Raw genomic sequence first — 26797 nt, 5'->3', positions numbered from 1 at the left:
TCAATGAAAACTTACAGTGTGATGGTCAACTAATGAACATTATCATCATGTGCTCACCACCAGTCATGGAAAGTTAGTCAATGACAATCGGTATTGTGTATGGTCAATCAATGAAAACTTACAGTGTGATGGTCAACTAATGAACATTATCATGTGGTCACCACCAGTCTTGGAAAGTTAGTCAATGACAATCGGTATTGTGTATGGTCAATCAATGAAAACTTACTGTGTGATGGTCAACTAATGAACAATATCATCATGTTGGCACCACCAGTCACAGAAAGTTAGTCAATGACAATCAGTATTGTGCATGGTCAATCAATGAACACTTACTGTGTGATGGTCAACTAATGAACATTATCATCATGTAGTCACCACCAGTCATGAAAAGTTAGTCAATGATAATCGGTATTGTGTATGGTCAATCAATGAAAACTTACTGTGTGATGGTCAACTAATGAACATTATCATCATGTGCTCACCACCAGTCATGAAAAGTTAGTCAATGACAATCGATATTGTGTATGGTCAATCAATGAAAACTTACTGTGTGATGGTCAACTAATGAACATTATCATCATGTGGTCACCACCAGTCATGGAAAGTTAGTCAATGACAATTTGTATGAATTTGTGTGAATCTTCAGTACGACAATACAATATCACTTTTATTCTTAGCTATATGCTAAGAAAGAACACGTCTATTGAGATGCCATCTCTATTAACATATAGCAAAACGTTTTAAGCCTTGTCTTCTCAGAAAGTCATTTCATAATATCTTTTTTTTAAATTCTCACAAATAGTCTGGTAGGTTTTTTTTAAACACAAGCAATATAATAATTGCTTTTTCGGGGTACATGAATATTCATTGAAAATTGCACTTCTCTAAAACCGTGCATAATGTTGCCTGAACGTTTTCCTTTATTAGTACTGTATTACAACAGTACCAGATTACCAGTATAACAAATTTACACACTTAATTAGTAAACAAAAGCACACAGAATTTCTGGGCACTAAAATGCACTATGGTTGCTATGCTAACCTAGCAACAAAGACAATTACTACAGGGAATCAAACATGGATTCTTCCAATAAATTGTTGATGTAATTATTTCTGACTTAAATTAATGAGAGTTTGTGAACTACATTTTCAGCATTTTTGTAAAATATACAATTTAAAAAAAAAAATGATTTGGTAAAACATTTTTGGTTATTGCTAGCACATGCAATATTAACAACTCTTACAACTACATTGATATGAACATTTCTTTCAACAATTGTACCTTCCCTTTCATTATATCCCAGGCAAGGCAAAAAAAAAACAAAATCCCTAAATAGGACGATTATTAAAAGTTTTTACTGTATCATTCAGGCAGGAATAATAAATATGATTATAATTTATAATTCACTATTAAAAGGAACTACAGTAGAAAGGCAATAAGTAGTAAACATAAAAATGATGCAGCACTGAGAACAAACTTCCCCAAAATTTCTGAATGTAAATCAGGATTAAATTGGCACAAACATGCAGAATTATCAAGTGTATGGGACAGACTCTCAACTTATTATACTATTGTATAATATTTTTTTTTTGCCAAAAATTAACAAACAAACTAGAGTTGATTACCGGTACATAGAAAATGTTTCACCAAAATGATCGTGAGAAAAGTACAGCATTCAGTTTTTAACATTAAAATGTTGCACTGTTTTGTCTTTCTGTGTAGAACATTCAAATTGCTCAAATTTCAGACAAAATGATCTTGTTGCCCAAATCTATAGCATGACTCATTTACACATGTAAATACTCATGCAGCCACTGTGCGCTAGGGTGCATTTAGAACATTAAGTACTCCCTAGGTTACGGTAGTTGTGTTTAGCATGTACCAGAAGTAGAATTTGAAACAGAAATGTATGATGGGATTTATTGTAGTAAAGACAATAATAATTTAGTTGATATATGGTTGAATATGTATGGTTTCTATAAAGATACAATGTAGCTAACAAGCCACATCATTTTAAGATTTGTTTATACTCCTAAGATAAAGGGCAAACATTGCTTACAATACTTTAGGATAAAACTGCCCAGTCTTCATGGTACTGAATATCTGTATTAATTAGTGCTCCATCAATTATAAATAAGTAGATATTACAGTCTAGTTTGGCAGTATTCTAAAATCAGAACCAATAATGCATTAAGTTATGTCTATGTTTTGTCAATATTTCCTATTTAAAATTGAAAGCACTGAGCCAAATCACATTCAAAGATAAAAGAATTTCTAGTAAGAAACATAAATTAGAATCAGAAATAAAATCAGGAAATAAATAAAACAACCAATAGTCAAATTTCAAAAACGTAGTGTCCAAGAGTGGTTTATTTGACTGTAACAATTTAACTAATTTGTACCAAAGCGAAGAGATTCCAACCAATCAAATTGTCATTGGTAATGCGCATAACTAAATTTGTAGTCGGATATTCAGAGTTATGGATACTTTGATTTCATATAACATACCATAACCAGGTTACATCACGTATTGTAAAATCTGTATTAGAAGCTGCGGCTTCTATTAAAATGGTATGATTTCTATTAGGGATTCGGCTTCTAATACAGATTTAACAGTAATCAAAGAAATTACAAAATACTCATTGGCCAATTCAAGAGCTGTGGTACATCATGATATACTGTGGAATACTTTATTGTCGCTGGAATTAATTGTCGCTGAAAAGACTTTTTGGGCGTTTTGCTTGAAATTTATTTTCACTGATTTTTGATGAGTTTAATGTGAAATATAGGAAAAAAACTATATTCGCTGGGTTTTATTTTCACGGAATCATCCCTTCAGCGAAAATAAATTCCAAGTGAAAATAAAGTATTCTACAGTATATAGCTCACTATTTTTTGTCTTGTACAAACTAAAAAGACCATAATTTAAACAACAAAATGGTGTACATCAGTACTAACCAACTCTGACTTCATAACACAAAAATAAAAATCTCTATTCTACTCTTTTGTAGAGGTTAAAACGATTCTTGGCAGAAAAAAATACCTAATTTAAAATTAAATATGCAAATTCTTGCCTAGTCATACACCAGGCATGAATGATATGATGAGCTTCTTACTATTTCATTAGCACCTTGATGTTCACAAACCACTTATCTTGGTTATATGCATGCTGAGATGTCATGACATATTGTCTTTTCTGTTTGGATATCGACCAGCAATCAATGTATTTAATAAAGGACCAATCTAAAAAATAAAGAAAACATGCCACCTGTAGTAAATATTGGACTCTAAGACGTCAACTTAAGAGAAAATATTATGGGATTATGAGGCTATCACAACATCACAATGTATAACCTTTTCACCGCCAGACTTTCTTGTCCAAATTTGTCTGCACTTTTTTCTTATTTTCTTCAATATTTCTGGAAATGAACCCTAATTTTGGAGCCAACAGACAAAATTTGAGTCAGTTTTCAGTCTTCACTCAACAAATTTGGCTTTTTTGACCCAATCTTCTGAAGGAAATTGTAGACTATAATCAGGACTATTTTGTGAATTTGTGATGAGAAGGTGAACTGGTGGTGAAATAGATAAACAGAGGCAGTGCAGTGATTGTATCAACTGACACGTAATGGAGGTTGTTGCGTTTTGTACGGCTATTTATCACATGCATCTTTCCACAGTTCAAAACAAAAAAGAGAAACAGCAGAGTATTGAAAATGGAATTACTGCTGTACAACTTAATCACATGTATCAAGCAAAAACCATGTGATATTTTCAATACAGTGACAGTAAAATTGTGTTCCAGTATATAATTGGAACACGCACATAAATAACAATGTTACTTTATATTGAGGAAACATTTGGGTTACAGATACATATGATAAATAGAACAGCAAAATTTGTGATCCATGATATCAACTTGTGTCATAATTTTCATAAGTTACTCACCCAAGACTCTGAATATATGAAAATTACTAGGCCAGGAAAAAAAAATCTGTTTCTTGTTTCATGGAAATTTTAAAATGAGGCGATTTTTTTTTTTTTTTTTTTTTGAATACTGAGCTTAAAATGGGGAAAATTTGAGACAAGTGCGAGTACAAGCGCATTTTGGAATGCTTTAAAAGGACAAAAAACGTCTGATGCGCATAGTTCAAAATGATGCGTGCGGAAACGAGCAACAGAGATATTTTTTTTCTCAGCCCTACATTCATTTAATAAATCTGATATCATCGGCCACTCATTAGGTATCCTACTTCTATATATATATATAAGATTGTGTGCATCTAGTATGCAAATTATGTTGTAGCAACATGTTCTTTCATGTGAATGACCTGTGTGGAGATTCTCTTCTCAATTGCAATATTTTATTTCTAATTCTTGAGAATGTACTTAATTTTAACTAACAAATCAAAGAAAGCTTAGAAAGAACTCCCATGTGCTGAGAGTATTGGAGACACATTAAATATAATTCGAAATTACTTAGCTGAAAACTATTATGCAAATCAGAAAATTAATATGACCAGATTTGAGTGTAAAACTAATGAGGTCTGCGCAATGTAACAGAAAATCTATGTCTCCAAGTTTAATTGAAATGTGATTAGAACCAAAAAATTATGAATTATTATGCTTATTAGGGAATTAATATGAACAGATTTTTACCCCAAACTAATTAGGTTTGTACATTGTCCTAGAGCATCTTTGTACTAAGTTTCATTGAAATGGAATAATTAGTACCGTGAAAACTCCAAAATTTCGACCCCTCTAAAAATTCGATTGGCTATTTATTTGCCGGGTTTCGGTGTTTTATTTACCTCCAAATTTTCGACTCCACTAAAAATTGCCGACTCATTCTTATTCGAAAATTGCGACCAGTTTTAGTTTTCCCCCAAACGAAAAAAAAAACCGATGTGAGCGTTCAAACGGGACCTTCCTCGAAGGCATGAATCCGGGTTTCTGATTGACTGAGAGATTTTTATTTTATTGGTAACGAAAATATATTCTAAATAAACGAAGTTTCAAATAAAAACGAACACAAAAATCTCGGCATGCTGCGTTTCTGAATTGTTGATTATTACTGTACTCAGTAGTGATTATAATAATGTACACAAAATAAATTTGTTGAATGGTTATGAAATACAAATAAAAGTCAACTAAGTTTCATCGTAAGCGAATGATTCCGGTCTCGTATAAACGTTTGATGCTGTAGGATATCCGCCATGTTCTCTTAGGTCAAATAGGTCAAATCGCTAATTAACCAATCAAAAAGCTGGATGATGCCAACGTGTTCAAATTACCATAGCTTATTTAAATATGTTAATGTTATTGAACGCAATGCGAAGAGATTGATGTTGTAGTACGATATTTTGGCTTGGATTTTGATGCGAAAACGGCATGATTTTTTTTTAAATAAAAAAATTAGTTGTTTTTAAAAAATAAACTGGTCATCTGAAGAATAATTTAACATTGTTCACAGTGATAACAGCTCATTCTCGAAAGGAAGCTTACCCGCTCACGCTAGTCACGATAAAAATCATACACGTGTACTCTTGAATAGACAGACGTCAATGACTACGGTAAAACTTAGACTCTATTTTAGCCGGCAGGATTGATTGAAATGTCCGAAAAATGACGCCAAAATACACCTTAAAAGTCCCATTTTATTTTCTTAAATCCCATTTTATTTTTTAATCCAAGGGCGAATTTACGGCAGAATTTGGTCCCTCAAATAAGGGACACGTGAGCTTTGATTCTGACCGGATACATTGCACTGGGTCGGGGAGATAGTTTGCTAAACTTCCATGTATCTTTTGTCCAATGGGTACCTGTACTTCGAACATTCGCAAGTTTTCCTAGGTAGTGCGAGACAGCTTTGTCTTTTGACCTATTAGTTTTGTGCTGACCTCTTCTGCGCGTCTTGATGTTTTGTTTTGCTTGTCATAATACTCACTGATTGATGACTTTGTTTAGATTTTGAGTTACAACTCGGCCACGACTCTAAAAACATGTCACATTTCTAACGCCAATTATTTAAAACCGGTCGAAATTTCGGAGTTTTTACGGTACTTTAGATATCAGTGTGAAAGCTTAAAATTGGTTAATTATGCAAATTAGGTAATTAATATGTACAGATTGTAACCCACAATTATTCAGGTCTGTCTATTGTCCTACAGCATCCATGTACATTCATTGATATGTGATGTATAGTACCTGAGATATCAGTGTGAAAGTTGGTTAATTATGCAAATTAGGTGATTAATATGCACAAATATTTACCGGAAACTAATTGGGTCTGCATAATTCTAGATTCATTGAAATGTAAATGATTAGTACTTTAGATATCAGTAGAAAAGCTGAAAATTAATTATGCAAATTAGGTAATTAATATGCACAATTATTTACCCTAAAACTAATCAGGTCTCTGCATAGTCCTAAAGGATCTATGTACCAAGTTTCATTGAAATGCGATGATTAGTACTTGAGATACCCATGGAAAAGCTGAAAATTAACTAATTATGCAAATTAGGTGATTAATATGCACAAATATTTATCGAAAACAATCAATCTCTGCATAGTCCTTGAGTATGTAAGTACCAAGTTTCATTGAAATGTAATGCTAACTACTTATATCAAATGCTGAAAATTAATTAATTATGCAAATTAGGTAATTAATATGTACTGATATTACCATAAAAACTATCAGGTCTGTGCAGTGTCGTATGACATCTATGTACCAAGTTTCATTTGAAATGTGATGATTAGTACTTGAGATATCAGTGGAAAAACCGAAAATTGACTAATCATTATGCAAATTAGGTAATTAGTATCCACGGATTATTACCAAAAACTAATCAAAACCTAGCATTAGTTCAGAGCATCTATGTACCAAGTTTCATCAAAATCCAATGAGTGGTTGTTTAGATATCAGTGGAACAGTCATGGAACCACTAAAAAATAGCTAATTATCATGTAAATTAGGTAATTAATATGCACGGATTTTTACCAAAAATTAATCAAATCTGCGCATATGTTCAGAGCATCTATGTACCAAGTTTCATCAAAATCCAATGAGTGGTTCTTTAGATATCAGTGGAACAGTCATAGAACAGCTAAAAATTAGCTAATTATCATGCAAATTAGGTAATTAACGAGCATGGATTTTTACCAAAACCTAATCAAATCTGCGCATTGGCCCAGAGCATCTATGCACCAAGTTTCATCAAAAACCGATGTATGGTTCTTGAGATAGCAGTGGAACAGTCGGACACACATACACACATACACACACACATACACACATACACACATACACACATACACACATACAGACACACTAACTGCAAAGACTCCCATTTTGTGCTTCGCACATGGGAGTCAAAAATGTTTTTATTTGGCCACATTAGATTTCAGAAATAAAAACATGAATTTCCCATGCTCCATATATAGTACAGTAATCAGAGCTTACTCTTTGGAGTCACTTAAAGCTTCTCCCAGCATGCATTGCAGCTCACCTCTTTGGAGTCACTTAAAGCTTCTCCCAGCATGCATTGCAACTCACCTCTTTGGGGGTCACCTAAAGCTTCTCCCAGCATGCATTGCAACTCACCTCTTTGGGGTCACCTAAAGCTTCTCCCAGCATGCATTGCAACTCACCTCTTTGGGATCACCTAAAGCTTCTCCCAGCATGCATTGCAACTCATCTCTTTGAGATCACCTAAAGCTTCCCGCAGCATGCATTGCAACTCACCTCTTTGGGATCACCTAAAGCTTCTCCCAGCATGCATTGCAACTCACCTCTTTGGGGTCACCTAAAGCTTCTCCCAGCATCTTCTCAATGTTTCTCATTACTGCCACTTTTTGTTGTGGTTTCAGGGGATGCATTATTTCTTTAGGAGTGGGACCAGACTGGAAAAGAACATTGATATACAAATGTCACGGCTCCAATTAGGCTTTTAACAATATAGGATTATGTAACTCACATCAAAATTGAATTTCGTAAGCATTTCATTGATTTTTTATGTATTGTTTTTGATTTGATAACTTTGAACTAAACAGATTTTTTTCAGCCCTTAAGAAAATATCTTAAAATATCTATAGGAATTCTATAATTTTCCATTAAGACCAATCCTAAAGGAATCCTATAAGACTCTAAAGTATTTTGGCCCCTTTCTTATAGGATTACTAAAGAAATACATTGTACTATTGAATTTGTTAAGTAATTCTAAACGAATGTGTGGTACTGATAGGTATAACCTGATGTTTTGTGTGTTGACAAAAACATAATTATCAAATAGAATGAGTATAGAAGCACATAAGAAACTCAATATTATTCTATTAGAACAACTAAAGAAATCCAATAGTATTCTTATAGGACTACTATAGAAATCAAATAGTATTCGTACAGGAATACTAAAGAATTGAATTTCGTAGGCATTTTATTTATAAGATTTTAAAAGACAATTTTAGATTACATTTTTACCAATATCCTGGAAAATATTGAACTTAGCTGAGATGAAAACTGGTTGAAAAAGATTAACAAAGTAACAATTGATTGAGGTATTGCAACCACTAGAAACAGAGTTCACGCTGGAGATAAAAAGGACAAGGTCAGACCTTCATCTAATACAATAAGTAATACAATCTTTTTTTCCCACTACTTGTTTTGAATATACAAAACTAAAATGCATGAAGAAAAGATACTGTCATATTTTGATTTCATAACAGTTTTGTGGACTACATTATTATATTATCCTCAGGGGCGGACATCCGGGCATTTTCTACCGCTTGGTAACCCTCGCGGTGAAAACAAAGACCAAAAACTCGCAGAAAACGGTACTTTGCGAAGGTTGTTGAGAGTCCCCTGAACAGTGTAACAAGATTAGCCCTACGTGTGTAACATATATGAATTTGGTTGTTCAGGATTACTTCAAAGTTGAGTTTGTGTTGTTTTCTTGAATTTTCACCGGCTCCACCGGCGTTCCACAGCAGCGCGCACAAAGTCCATAGAAATACGTGGTACAGTGATGCGCGTCTTAGCAACGTAGAACGTCTGTGACGTAGCTCCGCCCCCGAGGATAGACTTCAAGTTCAACAATATATTTCTGAGAATTGAATATTATATCTGACAAAATCTTATGGGGAGTACTTAGATCACCCATTGCTATGGTAACAGATACATTATGTAACACAGTATGAGGTTAATGTACACAGAAGAAGGCTGGGATAAAAAGGAAATATTCACTTTTCAGAAACTTTTCTCTGATTTAAATTACCATGTACAGCCAGCATGTGAATAGTACACCACTTCTAGATGTAGCTGACCTACCTTAAACCAGAAATTGACAGATATGGTCACACCTCCTTTAGGTATTGATTCTACCTGATGCCACCTTGAAAGGAAAAACAAAAGATATCATGCAGTGCAGTTATCACCACAGAGGGCGATGTCATTAAATGAACCACTCTGTCTAATTCCTGGCCTTAACGCAAGGAATGACGTAATATGCATATAGTGTTAGTAGCAATCCCTAAATTCAGTAGCAATGTTGCAATGTCCAAATAAGTAGAACTACTATGCATACAGATAGCCTTTATGCTGAATCTTAGCACACGCCAGTGATCTCAAATTGACCACCATTGGCCATCAGAATGGGAAGTCACAAACCTTTTTACCAGCCATAGTAAAAACAAAGTAATGCAAGTTTAACCTGAGAGGGTGCTATGTCAAGATCCATTATCAGGCTATGGCAGTTAGAGATATGACTATCAGTGTAAATAGGATCACAGTCCGTCCACACCTGGTTAGGAAACGCTCTGAGTTCTATTGACACAATGCATGTTTTGCATTCGTCAAAGTAGCTCACCGGTAATCCCCAAACTTTCTACATTAACTTAAAATTAGCATAGAGTATGACATCATTTTCACCCAGAATACCTTGTGATTCATTTCTGTGCAGGTGTGCACATATTTATTTCACTGCTGTCAAGTTTCAACTTTTTGACTTTCAGGTATTTTATTTTAACGAAATGTGGGGAAAATACGAAGATTTCTTTGTCAGTGATATTGATTGGGATGAAATAATGGAAGAAGGACCTCAGTATTTGGATGCAGAATATATGCACAAAGAGGATGTGAACAAAAACACAGACTACACCGTCACCACCACAGTTGTCGACATCGATCAGAAACCGGAAAAAAACGAATGAAAAATAAGAGCAGCAATAAGAAATAATATTTGTCATTTTTTAGGATATCTAACCACAAAATAGTACTAACTATATGATAGTTTAAGCTGAAATGCATATAAGAGGGTCAATACAATCGGATACTCTCATTGAGGGTGTCACTATCTTGAAAACAAAAAATTCTGCTAAGCACACATGAAGTAACATGACAAAACACCCTCTATGAATAGCTATCATGTTGCAAGCTCTGCTTTGTATGCAAATCAACTTAAATAGTTAGTTGGTGTCAAGTGGAGAGAGAAGTCAACAGTACTGTTGCCTCCTGAGAATCTACCTCATCAAACACTGCAATCTTTGTTTTTGAAGTGCGTTTTTAAATTAGTATTATAAAAGCTCTATCATTATGTTCTAATAGCTGTTAACAAATTCCTGTGAATTTTCATTTGTCGAATGAACTGTTTGTCAAGTACAGAATACAAATTTTTTAGTACTATTTTCTTTTCAAAATGTGGATGCATTTTAATGTATTTTTTATGTATTGTTTTTGATTTGATAACTTTGAACTAAACAGATTTTCTATTAGCTTCAGATCTTGATCAAAGTTAGGCACCCAGTTCATAGGAGTGCTTATATTAATTTTCTGACATCTTGTTTTTCTGTAAAGATTTTATTGGTAGGTTTGCAAATGTGTATCAGACTGTACAATCTCTCCATGAGTTGGTTTTGAAACCCAGTATGGGATTCTGAGATACATTACCAAGGATATTATTACAAGATAAATCATTTGCATCATTGAACACATACAACAATGCATATTTCAACTGACAACAGTGACCTTTGAATGTGTATCACCAGTGATCAGTCAAGTAGAAACAGTCAAAATATTTAATCAGATTTTCTCAATGTTTGCATGATATTTTCATACAGGACATCTGTTGTTCAAACTCAGGGAAGACTTTATACTCATGAATATGGTGACCAAGTCTGATAAAGTTTGGAATAGAATTAGTAAAGTTATTGTGCACACAATAACAATTATTAACGACGACGACAACAACGACGGCGACGACAACAACAACGACAATGCCGGACAGAAATTTGTCTCTTAATACACCTTTCCCTTCCATCTTTGATGGTACGGGCAAGGTAATAAAATCAGTTTGGTTATCTAAAAGCTACAAATAATTCCATCTTTTAAGTTGTATTTGTTCCTATTTCTCACGGAACAACATTGTTTGTTAGCGACACAAAACAGCCATCTTGTTTCATACATAACACCTATGGCAAAATCGAATGCAAAATTAATGACTGAAATGAACACCTTCCTGGCACTTATGCAGAAAAGAAAACAGAAAAGAAGTGCTTCAAACAAGCTCAAAGAAAATTCTAAGATGCAGCACGCACTGTACATGGGACTCTGGCAATTCACACCTTAGAACAATAGCGTTTCCCAACCAGGTGTGGAGGGACTGTGATAGGATATACCTAATTAGCCCGTGTTAATTACGTGTCTCAAACTACACATACAATGTATATACAAGTGGGTCAAATGTGTACAGCTCATTTAACACAATTTGAAGGCATTCTATTACAAGTGCTAGTGACAATCACCATTCTTCAATTATCATATATTGAGAAACATTAAGATTCCAGGCACTGTACCAATGTGCCTGTCATACACAATATCTTAAAAAGACTATATCTAAGACAAAGAGAATTGAAATGGTAACCTACCAGTACATTGGTATATATAAAACATCACCAGGACCAACTATTGCTTCTTTTGCATGAGCATCTTTATTTCTTGGAAACTTTACATAATCTGGTTTCTCAAAATCTACCTGTAAAAAATCAAGTCCAAGCAATATAAATAGACATGCAATATTTTTAGGTGTAATTCTCAGAAATTGAAAATGATTAATACAAAAAAATACATTTTTTTCTGATATTCCATTCATTAATGTAATATTAACTACTAAAACAATTATCTTGTCCCAATGTTTTAATGAACACCTGATATTCAACAATAGTGAACCCTAGAGGGCAGCATGACAATACTTCTTACCTGACTTTGCCTATCGCATGGGTGATCCACTGGGAATGGATACAGGCAACCAAACTGACGAGGATGGAATAAAATACATCTTTTGTAACCACAAACCTGAGCAAAAAAATTCTGTTGTTCATCGTAATGAACAGGAGTAATGTTGCCTGCAATGGAGAATACCAGTGTTTTTAAATCTACTTTGTTTCCCTGTATGAGCACTGGTTTCAACACAAAGCATGCATTACACAGTTAGTTAATATTTACATTTATATTTAACTCATTGCTGCTGCTAACATAAGAAGTTAAGTACAGAAATAAAACCGAATATACAGGAAGTTAAATAATATATGTTAAAAAAATCGTAAACATACACTGCATGCATGACTAGAATGAACACATCGTATCAATACTATATATGGTGAGTCTCTAGCTACTCAGCTACTGAGCATTCCCTACATAGAATGTTTAATACAATCAAAGTTATTGCCATGCCATAACTGTGAAACACACTGAATCCACACAGAGGTAGTACTGTAGAATACTTTATTTTCGCTGGAATTAATTTTTTAATTAATTAATTTTTTTGGGCGTTTTGTATGGAATTTATTTTCACTGATTTTTGATGAGTTTAATGTGAAATATAGGAAAAAAACGTATATTTGCTGGATTTTATTTTCACGGAATCATCCCTTCACCGAAAATAAATTCCAAGTGAAAATAAAGTATTCTACAGTGTATGAAATTATGCATTCTCCAACCATGGCTGAGTTGAAGGTGGTGGGAAAGGTAGATTCAGGTGATGTGATTAAATTCAAATTTTAGTTTTGCACAACAAAGCTGTTACTACACAAATAAACAATGCATAATTAGTGAAAACTTAATTGTCCGTTGAGAAATCTCCACTGATGCACGAGTTTATTTACTGAAATTGGGTTACAACTAACAGATCTGAAGTAGGTCCACCCGACTCACCTACATTTTGTACTTATAAAATATTTATGCAATCTGACTAGCAGTTTTCAAGAAGAAGTCAAAAATATAATTTTGTTGACATTAACAAAAATTAGAGAATAGAAGATAAACAAATCTGAGGTAAGTTCGCCAACTGTAACTACATGCAACACATACAATAACTAACCAAGAAAAATTTGCAAATATAATTTGTTCCAAAAAATATTCATCAAGATAAGAAATTTGAAATGTCTTCATGACATCAACAATATATACCAATGTATCAAATTACATGTGATTTTTTAGGAAGAAGTCAAAAATATAATTCATAAAGCAAATTTAGTATCTTACCTTCCATTCCTATAAGTAATAAATTTGATGTTAGTGGACCCCAGCCATTCTTTTTTTGATGCTGTGTTGCCCAACTCCAGTCAAAACCAAGAAAATCTGCTACTATCTTGGGACCAACACCTTCACTTAGTGTTTGTTGTAAATACATTCTATAGAATAGAATAGAATAGAATAGAATAGAATAGAATAGAATAGAATAGAATAGAATAGAATAGAATAGAATAGAATAGAATAGAATAGAATAGAATAGAATAGAAAAGAAAAGAAAAGAAAAGAAAAGAAAAGAAAAGAATAGAATAGAATAGAATAGAATAGAATAGAATAGAATAGAATAGAATAGAATAGAATAGAATAGAATAAAATAGAATAAAAAAGAATAGAATAGAATAGAATAGAATAGAATAGAATAGAATAGAATATTTATCTTTTAACTTGAAAGTTAATGATTTATTTTGAGGTTATGTACATACTACAAAAGATACTGAATTCAAAATATAGAGGCATCCAGGTCATGTAAATGTCACAGTCAGTCAGTACCCTACATACATGTATTTAGTATCCTAGCATCTGTGTCATGTAAATAGATGTGCTTGATGCCATGCAAAGCAACACAGGGCTGCTATAGGTCCACAAGACATAGATCACTGTTAACAAAATAGACAACAACTGACGTCTCAGCGGTTATACCAGGTGTCCAGAATGAGTAAGCAAACCTTACTGACTTATAGTCACACCCAATAAATTAATGTCAAGTAACAAAAATCTTGACAATTCACAAGCATATCTATACAAGTGAGTATATACCCTTACTAGAAATGCTGTGATAACACAATTTGCTTGTTCATGTTTTTGTTTGTAGTCTATTTCGCAAATAAAACTGCCTACCTACACAATATTGGTTAAAGTGGGAGGGTCGTCACCTGCGCACATGCGGGAATTGAGTCCCAAGCGACGATAACAACACACGCTAAAAATGCAAAGGCTCATGGGTAGACACTTGTTTGTAAACAATGACACGATATGGTCATCTGGCGTAATCCCCCGCTTTAAGACTATTCATAATAGTTGTTAACATCATTGTTAACAAGTAACTTCATAACATGACAGAGTCTTTGTTAGTGAAATAGTAAACAAAATAAGAATGAGTCAACCATTCTAAATCAGGACATGGAACAAATTACATGATATATAATATAGTTGTTTGATTGAAATCAGCCAATGTATGGCACGGCTCTAGAACAACATTTGCATTCAGCCATTTTGAATCTTGAATGAATGCTCATTAAAACAAAAGGGCTGACAGTTGGCAATTTTAAAAAACCAAAGTGACATGCATCAAGGTCTTTTAATGTACATGCCAAGTTTAAACAAAATCCATCCATACATAATTCTGGAATAAACGGAATGCTTGATTTTAATGAACTTTAACATTAAAATGGTCACCATTCGGCCATCTTGAATCTAATGGTAAAACAGTTACACATACATATGTGCCACAAGATGTATAATGTATACACTGGTACATGTATAAAATTTAAACACAATCAGTCAAAGCATGGCAGAAATACAGCTCCAGAAACCCAGTCATTAAAAACAAAATGGCCACCAGTCGGCCATTTTCAATTTGATTCGAAAAACTAAATGAAGTGCAATAATTTTAAATGCATATACCAAGTATGAACAAAATTCATCAATACACCACCTAGATCTAGTTCTGGAATTGCAGTCAGTCAGTCATTTTTGATAAGATGACAAAATTATTGTATGTACGTCATGATGTCTGTTATGTGTAAAGTTGGAAGTTAATTGAAAAGCATGTATGACAAACAATGTCTAGAATGCAATTTGTAAAAAAACAAAATGGCCATCTTGAGTCAAATTTACAAATTGAAGTGACATACATCGACTACCCATAATAGTTATTCTTACGTGTGAAGAAAAGCAGACAATACATTCCCAAGATCTGGTTTCCGACATATCCAAATATCTGATCGAAATGTTTTTTTATGAAAAATATGGACGCCAGTTGCCCATCTTTGACTTGCGGTAATTACAAATCATCACATGTGCATATGTATTAGAATGGGTGTTAAGTACAGAGTATGTTCAAGGTTTGCAGAGAGTCAGTCAAGGTATGCCTGAGATACATCTCTGTATGTATATATGCATGCATGCACACACACACACAGACTAAACTATATAAGTTTCCATTTCAGACTTTGTCCAAACAGGGATTAACAAGTCATTGTAAATGAGTTTGGTGTTTAGCTCATAAGTGATCTCTTATGAGCTAAACACCAAATATTCCAACGAAAAGCTGATTGATTATGAAAGGAACAATTTAAAGAAAACACAGAAGAAAGAAATGACCTCTTTAAATGTGTTAATTGAAGTTGATGTGATAAGTATGATGTTAGATTACATCAGTAGACGTGGTGTAACAGTTGTTGAAGGTGGTACAATAGTGATACAATTATTCATTTCTGACATAGAGAATTGTTATACAACAAAGGTCATTTCATCTCTGTATTATGGTATAGCTGATATGCATTTACATTCTGCAAGCATTGACTGAGCGTGCTGAATCAGTTTCTACCACCGGCAAATTTGAAGATTCAAATGGTGAACGCTTAAACTTGTTTAGTGATACTCAAAAAACAGTAAAAAGACCAACATATCACTCAACCAGAGTTCAGCTTTGTTTTCTGAAATTTATTAGATGTGTTTCAACAGAATTACACTGCTAAACACCTTAACAGGATTCTCATGCTGAACATTCCACAGAAAGCGTTGGTACGGTTCCTTCACGCCATTGTGCTCAAGACTATACATAATATAGCAAAATAGATGATTTTCCGTTCAACTGCGAGATCTCGCGAGATGCATGAAAGACGCGCCTCGAACATCTGCCACAAAAATCGAACGATTTTATTTTGAACTCTAATTTCTTTATTTCACGGCTCACATCGGCCGGCCGATCTTCGACAGAGCTGGGCTCTCTCTGGAATTTGCTAGGTAATAGTAAATTTACTAATCAAGAAAAAAAGTATTAGTAAACTTTGTCTGGAAACTGCGGAGCATTTTCCCGCGACCGAGCACAACGGGAAAAAGAGAAGAGAGGAAGCTGTCCCCTTTGTCGTCCGCCGAAAACAAGAACAGCATGCTGAAAATGGTGCTTGCTGGTAGCAACCTGAGCTCTAATTTTGTGTGTAATTTCATGACATCAAATTAGGCAGTCTGCTCCACAAAATGTACCATTTATGATGGTACAACAAAACATCACAATAAAATATACAATGTAGACACCAGAACCTTTTCATATTCATGATAAACTCACATTGTTAACAGTGGGGAAAATAGTCATCATTCAAAAGTTCACTAAGTTCACTGCCTAGAACACAAGTCATCCTGTGAATAAATTTTCACGGGAAATTTCTCAGAAAAAACTCTATGCCAATCATTATTATTATGAAGTAATCGCCCGTGCTCATCATGCAAACCCGCATGTTGACGTTTATGACGACACAAAATGACTATTATTTTCATCGAAATTTCTGAATTAAAGTGAAAAAGTAACTAAAGTAACTTTCGGTCTTGTAACTCGATCTCAATGCTAAGAATGCCCGGTGAGAATGTTACACAAATTATAGTATTTTTCGATCGATTCGCTAACATTGTCTCACCTTCCATTAGCTGTGGAATCATAGCCCTATGTTGCCGACCGCATTATTTACGTGACATGTTCGACATACAACAACAAAAATAAAAACAAGACGTCCGAATGAAATTGGTAGGGCAAAATTAGATTGTATGTCGCACCAAAGAGCTACGGAACTGCAGCTAACCTTCCATGATTTCTGAAATCGTGCTGCAGTACGATCAACTTTCCGTTTCTTGGTGCTGTCAGGGTTAGGACACCCATGGGTTTCTGGTTCTGAACACGATTTAGCGGTTTCTCCATCTCATCGTGAAAAATACTCGTCGAGCAGTTGTCTGCTCCTTTTTGACGTAGTCTCCATTTTCAATAAATAAACAAATCACGTGTTTGATAAGGGCGACATGAAACCGTCCCATACTGAGAGTAAAGTTGCGGGGTATCTTGAAATACATGTCGACTAAACTACGCATGTGCGATGACACCAAAATAACTTTAGAGTGGAAAAGTACATTCAGTGGCAGTTCAGTGTTGATCGCGATCACCATGTAACAATTGTTGCAATCTTAGAAGTAACGGGACATTGTTAAAATGGCAATCACTCAAACCGTAACACGCGTGATGATCACAGTCGAGTCTTGACAATTAAATGAGGGCGATTTGCGAGGGTATTTTGTACAAAATGTGTTCGTAAATCCTACTAATAGATATTTATTTTGTTCGTAAATCTTGTCCAAATTTCGTAATTTACGACATTTGCGAGCGACAGCGAGAGCACAGCAGAGGAATATTGCTTTCGAATAACCGAAATTGTCTATCATCAAATGTGTACAGTACATTATTAAGCATGGAAATGCCCCCCGAAATATTTTCACGTTTGTCGATTCCCACGCGATGTTTGACGCCACTACGATGCTATGACCTTTGTTTGTCCTGTTTTTACGTTCGATTTTACGCATAACGCGTGATTCTCGCAGTGAGCGGAAAATGGTCTATTTAAAAAATGCTTCGGATTGATATGTAAAATGTCCCCTGTTGCTGAGACTGATTGCGGATCCTCAACCATGCCACCAGTGGCAGAAATAAGTCAAGGCTTGGGGAATGGCTCATTTCCTCAGCTTAGTACCTAGTAATGATATTATAACATATTAGATAAATGGTCATACCTTTCAGATCCAGGACTTGGTGACTTTATCCTTTCAACAAATTCATGCATTTTCATATCAATTCTCTTACTCGGTGGACTAAAATCCTTTCGAAGTTTCGCTTTTTTTTCATCAAAATACATAAATCTATGACTGTTTGCTGTGTATACACTAAAAGAGGCATCACCCATGTGTTCTTTCAAATAATCTAAGTTCCATTTAAGGGCTGGTCCAACTAACTTGGTTTTAGTCACTACAACAGGTTCCTACACAAAATAAGAAGAAAAAAACACAATAAGTAGAATGTAGATGGTCTCTAATGAAAACACCAGGACAAACATTTTATGTGATATATTGACAATAATAAATAAATAAATAAATAAATTAAGTGTTACTTAACATTAAGCTAGCTTTCAACTTGACACTTTTTTCGAGGTATGTACAAGGTGTGAGCGCTGTATTTTTGATTGACTATATTTTGCAGGTCATGGAGGTTGGTCAAGGCTGTTTTTTGCCATCCATACTCTATTGTATTAGCACGTTTATGCTCTATGGTTAATCTGTTTTCTCATTCATACTCTGTCCCTTTCTGCAATTTGTACCCGCTGCTACCCCGGCCATGCAGGCTGCTACCCCGGCCATGCAGGCTGCTACCCCGGCCATGCAGGCTGCTACCCCGGCCATGCAGGCTGCTACCCCGGCCATGCAGGCTGCTACCCCGGCCATGCAGGCTGCTACCCCGGCCATGCAGGCTGCTACCCCGGCCATGCAGGCTGCTACCCCGGCCATGCAGGCTGCTACCCCGGCCATGCAGGCTGCTACCCCGGCCATGTACAATGTAGGCTGCTACCCCGGGCAGACTGCTATACAGGCTCAATTCAATAAAATGTTACATCATGAGTATTTTTAGTACATAAAAAAAAAACCAAAATACTAAGAAAATTTACAGTTTTGTTATTTTAACCAATGTCTGAAATATACGAGCTCATAAAACGATGTAATCCAATAATTAGCAGCAGACCCAAGTATCATAAATTGGAATGAAGTACATATATTAACTGTAAATCTGTCAAAACTACTTACGAACACCCATGCTAAATATCATTCTGGTGTACATCATCATAGGTACTGAAAATTTGTCATAATACCCATGTAAATTACATGTAACTTTCACACTTTTACATGTATACATGTATATGTCATCATCTGTATATGGAACAGAAAAAGGGGAATATTTGCAGGGCTCAAAATAAGCAAAATATCTTGTGCAGACTAGGCCAGACATTTTTAAAGCTCATAGTCCTATAGTAATTAATAGATTGATAGTTTTTTTATTTGACACTAAATTATGTACAACCACATGTAACATACATTGTCTGAGGTCAAAATTATCATTTAACAAAACATTGACACAACATTGGAATAAATAGATAAACATTCAAACTTTGTTAGTTATATTGTTTTAAACTGTCATTAACTAGACTGTTAATAATAAAACTATCATCAGCATTTTCTAACATACAAATTCAGCACACACTGACATTCTAACATGGTACGTTTTTTGTATGAACTTCATTGCCAATTGCTTGGTTGTCACTCAAGAGACATTTTTCTCTTCTTCCCTAGATACATTTTGGTATCCTAATTTCTCAATTGGCAAATATTTTTTGATCATGTATCTGGTTCAGTAAATATAAGTTTTTGAGCCATACCAAGTGTGAATGCCAATAAATAAAATTTATATCACATTTCTAAAATTGGTTTATGTGAAAACAAAGAGTTAAGTTTCCAAGTTGGGTTGGGCTACTTATTTTGAAAAATAGTAGTCCTAGGGTCCAACATACATGTAGTCAGTTAGGCTATTGTTAAAGGGGCACCTTCCAGTTAAGATTAATTTCACAACAAATTTACTTTCTGGATTAAAATAACAATGGATAACAAAAGATAGATTAACATTGTAAACAACATAAACAATAGTGTCCCATGATTCTTTGGTGCAATCCATGGGATTGAGCGGTTCCCCTTTAATTTTTATGTATTTATGCTTGAGATAGATAATCTGTTGGACTATACAACTGTGTTTTCCTGAAGTAAACTATAAATAGACCCAGGTATACAGTGGATGTGTAAGAAAACATCATTATTCCAGACAGTAAATTTTATCCCAAGAGAACACATGACACCTAGTAAATAATACAGTTTTATGGGGAATTCTGCACGTAGTCAGTCTACATGTGACACCAATTGAATGAGTTAATTAATTGTGATAGATATAGTTGCTATAGTGTGAAAACACTGAACAGCAGCTACATTTGTATTCAAGTTAACCTGAGGCACAACCTGAGTCAGTCAGTGAGTGGGTGGGTAGAGCTACACGTAAGAAGGCGTGACATTGTAAAAATAGTATATAATTTAAGGTTGATAAAACAAACTTAATAGTAAATTTATAGCCTTCTGCCGCAAGACACATTGTATCCACCATGTGATAACTACATACTAGCAGAAACGACTAGTCCATTTGAAAACTTAAACTTATATGACACCAACATGCAAGACAAAACGATGCAGATAAATTATAACTTTTCTCACATATTTAAACCAGCATAGTAAAAAAGCACAATTTAAGGAAGTCATTTGATCATATAATTAAGGAAGTCATTTGAGCGTGTCGGACTGTCAGACAGACAGGGGCATTCAGGCAAACAGTCAGCAATGTATTAGGGCTTTCCATATTTTAAATCTGGAGGGGATTTTTTTTCAAATATTTATATGTCAAGTGGGGACATATTTTTATTTACATTTATGTAGTCATGGGCAAAGTTTTATATACTTTATCTCATCAGGCCAGACTTTTTTATTCCTTGTTTCTCGAGATTTGTGTGATTCTCAAAGAATTGTAAGTGAGATCATTGATCGGAGACAAGAAATGAAATAAAATTTTATTCCATGTATAACCTTGTTTCTCATCTGCGTGAGACTTCGGTACTTTGATCATGATACTCCCACGAAAATGCAACTTGGGTTTGTTATGCGGCGGGCAGAAAAAAAATGAAGAAAAAAAATAAGGTTTTTCCAGCAATTTTTAGCACTTACAAGTCTGCAGGCGCGAGAAATTACGCTGAAATAAAATTTTATTTTTATTTCATTTTCGGCTTTTGTTCATTCGGCGGATTTGCGAAACAAGGGATAATAACAGTCTGGCCTCACCAACAACATATTACTCCCCAAATACTGCAACCCAATTTTCACATAAATAATCCCTTAAAAAAAACACCACATTCCATATTGTAAACATATCTTAACATATTTTTAATCAGCTATTAAAAATTACATTCAAAATTAATCCTGACCAAACTTTTATATTAAAAAAAAATCCCCCCAAATAATAGGAGCTAGCATATTAAATTTACCCTAGATTGATTAAGTCCCCTAATCATGTCACTCTGAAATACAAATTTATTAGTTGCTGACCAGACGAAAATAAAATACAAAAATACAGTGTGTGGTCACTTAGTAGATCAATAACAGGCATGCATACGACAGGGGGGTTTACACAATAAGGTATTAACGGTTTGCATGATCTATACAATGCTTTGATCAGATCACTTTACAGTTGTCACGTACACCATCATGATTTGTCCATTCATAGTACGGACAAGCATAAAGCCAGCACTGTAATAATAATATAGAGCATCGGGTATAGCATTAACTACTGACTGACTTTTTTGAGGTTACTGACTTGATACATTTGTAAACTAGATCATTATCTACTTCTGTGATTCATTACACAGTCTAAGAGATTGGGTCAATATACATGTACATGTACAATTTTAAAATACAAAAATTGCATTCACAAATAACTTTTCTAATAGAATCCAATATAAATTTAAATTTATTGGTTTCAACACTGTTTAACTTGCTATGACACCTGTGTGTAGAATCAAAAGCAGAATGAATACTACTTGACTGTTCACAGAGATATTCAGTTTATAGGCGTTTACAGAGCCATCTATGCATTCAGGTTGGGCATCAAGGTATTAAGGTGATGTATCTAGGTATTCAGATGATGCATCTAGGTATTCAGGTGATGCATCTAGGCATTTAGGTGATGCATATCGGTATTTAGGTGATGCATATCGGTATTTAGGTGATGCATCTAGGCATTCTGGTTATGCATCTAGGCATTCTGGTTATGCATCTAGGCATTCTGGTTATGCATCTAGGCATTCTGGTTATGCATCTAGGCATTCTGGTTATGCATCTAGGCATTCTGGTTATGCATCTAGGCATTCTGGTTATGCATCTAGGCATTCTGGTTATGCATCTAGGCATTCAAGTAATGCATATCTTAGTATTCAGGTGATGCAACTAGATATTCAGGTGATGCATCTAGGTATTTAGGTGATGCATCTAGGTATTTAGGTGATGCATCTAGGTATTTAGGTGATGCATCTAGGTATTTAGGTGATGCATCTAGGTATTTAGGTGATGCATCTAGGCATTCTGGTTATGCATCTAGGCATTCTGGTTATGCATCTAGGCATTCTGGTTATGCATCTAGGTATTCAAGTAATGCATCTAGGTATTCAAGTAATGCATATCTTGGTATTCAGGTTATGCATCGAGGCATTCAGGTGAAGCAGGTGATGCATCTAGGCATTCAGGTGATGCATCTAGGTGAAGCAGGTGATGCATCTAGGCATTCAGGTGATGCATCTAGGTATTCAGGTGATGCACCTAGGTATTCAGGTGATGCACCTAGGTATTCAGGTGATGCACCTAGGTATTCAGGTGATGCATCTAGGTATTTAGGTGATGCATCTAGGCATTCTGGTTATGCATCTAGGTATTCAGGTGATGCATCTAGGTATTCAGGTGATGCATCTAGGTATTCAAGTAATGCATATCTTAGTATTCAGGTGATGCATCTAGGCATTCTGGTTATGCATCTAGGCATTCTGGTTATGCATCTAGGCATTCAAGTAATGCATCTAGGTATTCAGGTGATGCATATCTTGGTATTCAGGTGATGCATATCTTGGTATTCAGGTGATGCATATCTTGGTATTCAGGTGATGCATCTAGGTATTCAGGTGATGTATCTAGGCATTCAGGTGATGCATCTAGGCATTCAGGTGATGCACCTAGGTATTCAGGTGATGCATCTAGGTATTTAGGTGATGCATCTAGGCATTCAGGTGATGCATCTAGGTATTCAAGTAATGCATATCTTAGTATTCAGGTGATGCAACTAGGTATTCAGGTGATGCAACTAGGTATTCAGGTGATGCAACTAGGTATTCAGGTGATGCAACTCGGTATTCAGGTGATGCAACTAGGTATTCAGGTGATGCAACTAGGTATTCAGGTGATGCATCTAGGTATTTAGGTGATGCATCTAGGTATTTAGGTGATGCATCTAGGTATTTAGGTGATGCATCTAGGCATTCTGGTTATGCATCTAGGCATTCTGGTTATGCATCTAGGTATTCAAGTAATGCATCTAGGTATTCAAGTAATGCATATCTTGGTATTCAGGTGATGCATCTAGGCATTCAGGTGAAGCAGGTGAAGCAGGTGATGCATCTAGGCATTCAGGTGATGCATCTAGGCATTCAGGTGATGCATCTAGGTATTCAGGTGATGTATCTAGGCATTCAGGTAATGCATCTAGGTATTTAAGTGATGCGTATCTAGCTATTCAGGTGATGTAACTAGGTATTCAGGTGATGCACCTAGGCATTTAGGTGATGCACCTAGGCATTTAGGTGATGCACCTAGACATTTAAGTGATGCATCTAGGCATTTAAGTGATGCATCTAGGCATTTAAGTGATGCATCTAGGCATTTAAGTGATGTATCTAGCTATTCAGGTGATGCATCTAGGCATTTAGGTGATGCATCTAGGCATTTAGGTGATGCATCTAGGCATTTGAGTGATGTATCTATTCGGGTGATGTATTTAGCTATTCGGGTGATGTATCTAGCTATTCAGGTGATGCATCTAGCTATTCAGGTGATGCATCTAGGCATTTAGGTGATGCATCTAGGCGTTTAAGTGATGCATCTAGGCATTTAGGTGATGCATTTAGGTGATGCATCTAGGCATTTAGGTGATGCATTTAGGTGATGCATTTAGGTGATGCATTTAGGTGATGCATCTAGGCATTTAAGTGATGCATCTAGGCATTTAAGTGATGCATCTAGGCATTTAGGTGATGCATCTAGGCATTTAGGTGATGCATCTAGGCATTTAGGTGATGCATCTAGGCATTTAAATGATGTATCTAGCTATTCAGGTGATGTATCTAGGCATTTAGGTGATGCATCTAGCTATTCAGATGATGCATCTAGCTATTCAGGTGATGCATCAAGCTATTCAGGTGATGCATCCAGGCATTCAGGTGATGCATCCAGGCATTCAGGTGATGCATCCAGGCATTCAGGTGATGCATCCAGGCATTCAGGTGATGCATCCAGGCATTCAGGTGATGCATCTAGGCATTCAGGTGATGCATCTAGGCATTCGGGTGATGCATCCAAGTATTCGGGTGATGCATCCAAGTATTCGGGTGATGCATCCAAGTATTCCGGTGATGCATCCAAGTATTCGGGTGATGCATCTAGGTATTCGGGTGATGCATCTAGGCATTCAGGTGATGCATCCAAGTATTCGGGTGATGCATCTAGGTATTCGGGTGATGCATCTAGGTATTCAGGTGATGCATCTAGGCATTCGGGTGATGCATCTAGGCATTCGGGTGATGCATCTAGGCATTCGGGTGATGCATCTAGGCATTCGGGTGATGCATCTAGGCATTCGGGTGATGCATCTAGGCATTCGGGTGATGCATCTAGGCATTCAGGTGATGCATCTAGGCATTCAGGTGATGCATCTAAGTATTCAGGTGATGCATCTAAGTATTCAGGTGATGCATCTAGGTATTCAGGTGATGCATCTAGGTATTCAGGTGATGCATCTAGGTATTCAGGTGATGCATCTAGGTATTCAGGTGATGCATATCTTAGTATTCAGGTGATGCAACTAGGTATTCAGGTGATGCAACTAGGTATTCAGGTGATGCATCTAAGTATTCAGGTGATGCATCTAGGTATTTAGGTGATGCATCTAGGTATTTAGGTGATGCATCTAGGTATTTAGGTGATGCATCTAGGCATTCTGGTTATGCATCTAGGTATTCAAGTAATGCATCTAGGTATTCAAGTAATGCATCTAGGTATTCAAGTAATGCATATCTTGGTATTCAGGTGATGCATCTAGGCATTCAGGTGATGCATCTAGGTATTCAGGTGATGCATCTAGGTATTCAGGTGATGTATCTAGGTATTTAGGTGATGCATCTAGGCATTCTGGTTATGCATCTAGGTATTCAGGTGATGCATCTAGGTATTCAAGTAATGCATATCTTAGTATTCAGGTGATGCAACTAGGTATTCAGGTGATGCATCTAGGTATTTAGGTGATGCATCTAGGTATTTGGGTGATGCATCTAGGTATTTGGGTGATGCATCTAGGTATTTAAGTGATGTATCTAGCTATTCAGGTGATGTATCTAGCTATTCAGGTGATGCATCTAGGCATTGAGGTGATGCATCTAGGCATTGAGGTGATGCATCTAGGCATTGAGGTGATGCATCTAGGCATTGAGGTGATGCATCTAGGCATTGAGGTGATGCATCAAGGCATTGAGGTGATGCATCTAGGCATTGAGGTGATGCATCTAGGCATTTAGGTGATGCATCTAGGCATTTAGGTGATGCATCTAGGCATTCAGGTGATGCATCTAGGTATTTAGGTGATGCATCTAGGCATTCAGGTGATGTATCTAGCTATTCAGGTGATGCATCTAGGCATTTAAGTGATGTATCTAGCTATTCAGGTGATGTATCTAGGCATTTAGGTGATGCATCTAGCTATTCAGGTGATGTATCTAGGTATTCAGGTGATGCATCTAGGCATTTAGGTGATGTATCTAGGTATTCAGGTGATGCATCTAGGCATTTAGGTGATGCATCCAGGCATTTAGGTGATGCATCCAGGCATTTAGGTGATGCATCCAGGCATTCAGGTGATGCATCCAGGCATTTAGGTGATGCATCTAGGCATTTAGGTGATGCATCTAGGTATTCAGGTGATGCATCTAGGTATTCAGGTGATGCATCTAGGTATTCAGGTGATGCATCTAGGTATTCAGGTGATGCATCTAGGTATTCAGGTGATGCATCTAGGTATTCAAGTGATGCATCTAGGTATTCAGGTGATGCATCTAGGCATTTAGGTGATGCATCTAGGTATTTAAGTGATGTACTTAGGTATTCAGGTGATGCATCCAAGTATTCAGGTGATGCATCTAGGTATTCAGGTGATGCATCCAAGTATTCAGGTGATGCATCTAAGTATTCAGGTGATGCATCTAGGTATTCAGGTGATGCATCTAGGTATTC

General features: G+C 35.7%; 1 protein-coding gene across 1 annotated transcript in view; it reads right to left on the bottom strand.

Moving 5' to 3' along the window:
* Window positions 1–2838: 2838 nt before the first annotated feature.
* LOC102801569 (hypoxia-inducible factor 1-alpha inhibitor-like) overlaps window positions 2839–26797 on the bottom strand; it is a 32183-nt gene continuing 8224 nt past the window's right edge. The window contains exons 2-8 of the mRNA XM_085493508.1: window positions 18353–18597; window positions 13532–13680; window positions 12248–12393; window positions 11917–12023; window positions 9323–9386; window positions 7792–7902; window positions 2839–3243 (exon numbers count right to left, since the gene is read on the bottom strand). Coding sequence (XP_085349634.1) covers window positions 3178–3243; window positions 7792–7902; window positions 9323–9386; window positions 11917–12023; window positions 12248–12393; window positions 13532–13680; window positions 18353–18597 — 888 coding nt within the window. The 3' untranslated portion in view covers window positions 2839–3177. The remainder of the gene's footprint in view (window positions 3244–7791; window positions 7903–9322; window positions 9387–11916; window positions 12024–12247; window positions 12394–13531; window positions 13681–18352; window positions 18598–26797) is intronic.

The sequence above is a fragment of the Saccoglossus kowalevskii genome, chromosome 19 (genome assembly GCF_978046115.1).
Source record: "Saccoglossus kowalevskii chromosome 19, keSacKowa6.1, whole genome shotgun sequence".
NCBI classification, from domain to species: domain Eukaryota; kingdom Metazoa; phylum Hemichordata; class Enteropneusta; family Harrimaniidae; genus Saccoglossus; species Saccoglossus kowalevskii.
The sequence above is the reverse complement of the archived record's forward strand: the minus strand, read 5'-3'. Positions and strand labels throughout refer to the sequence as shown.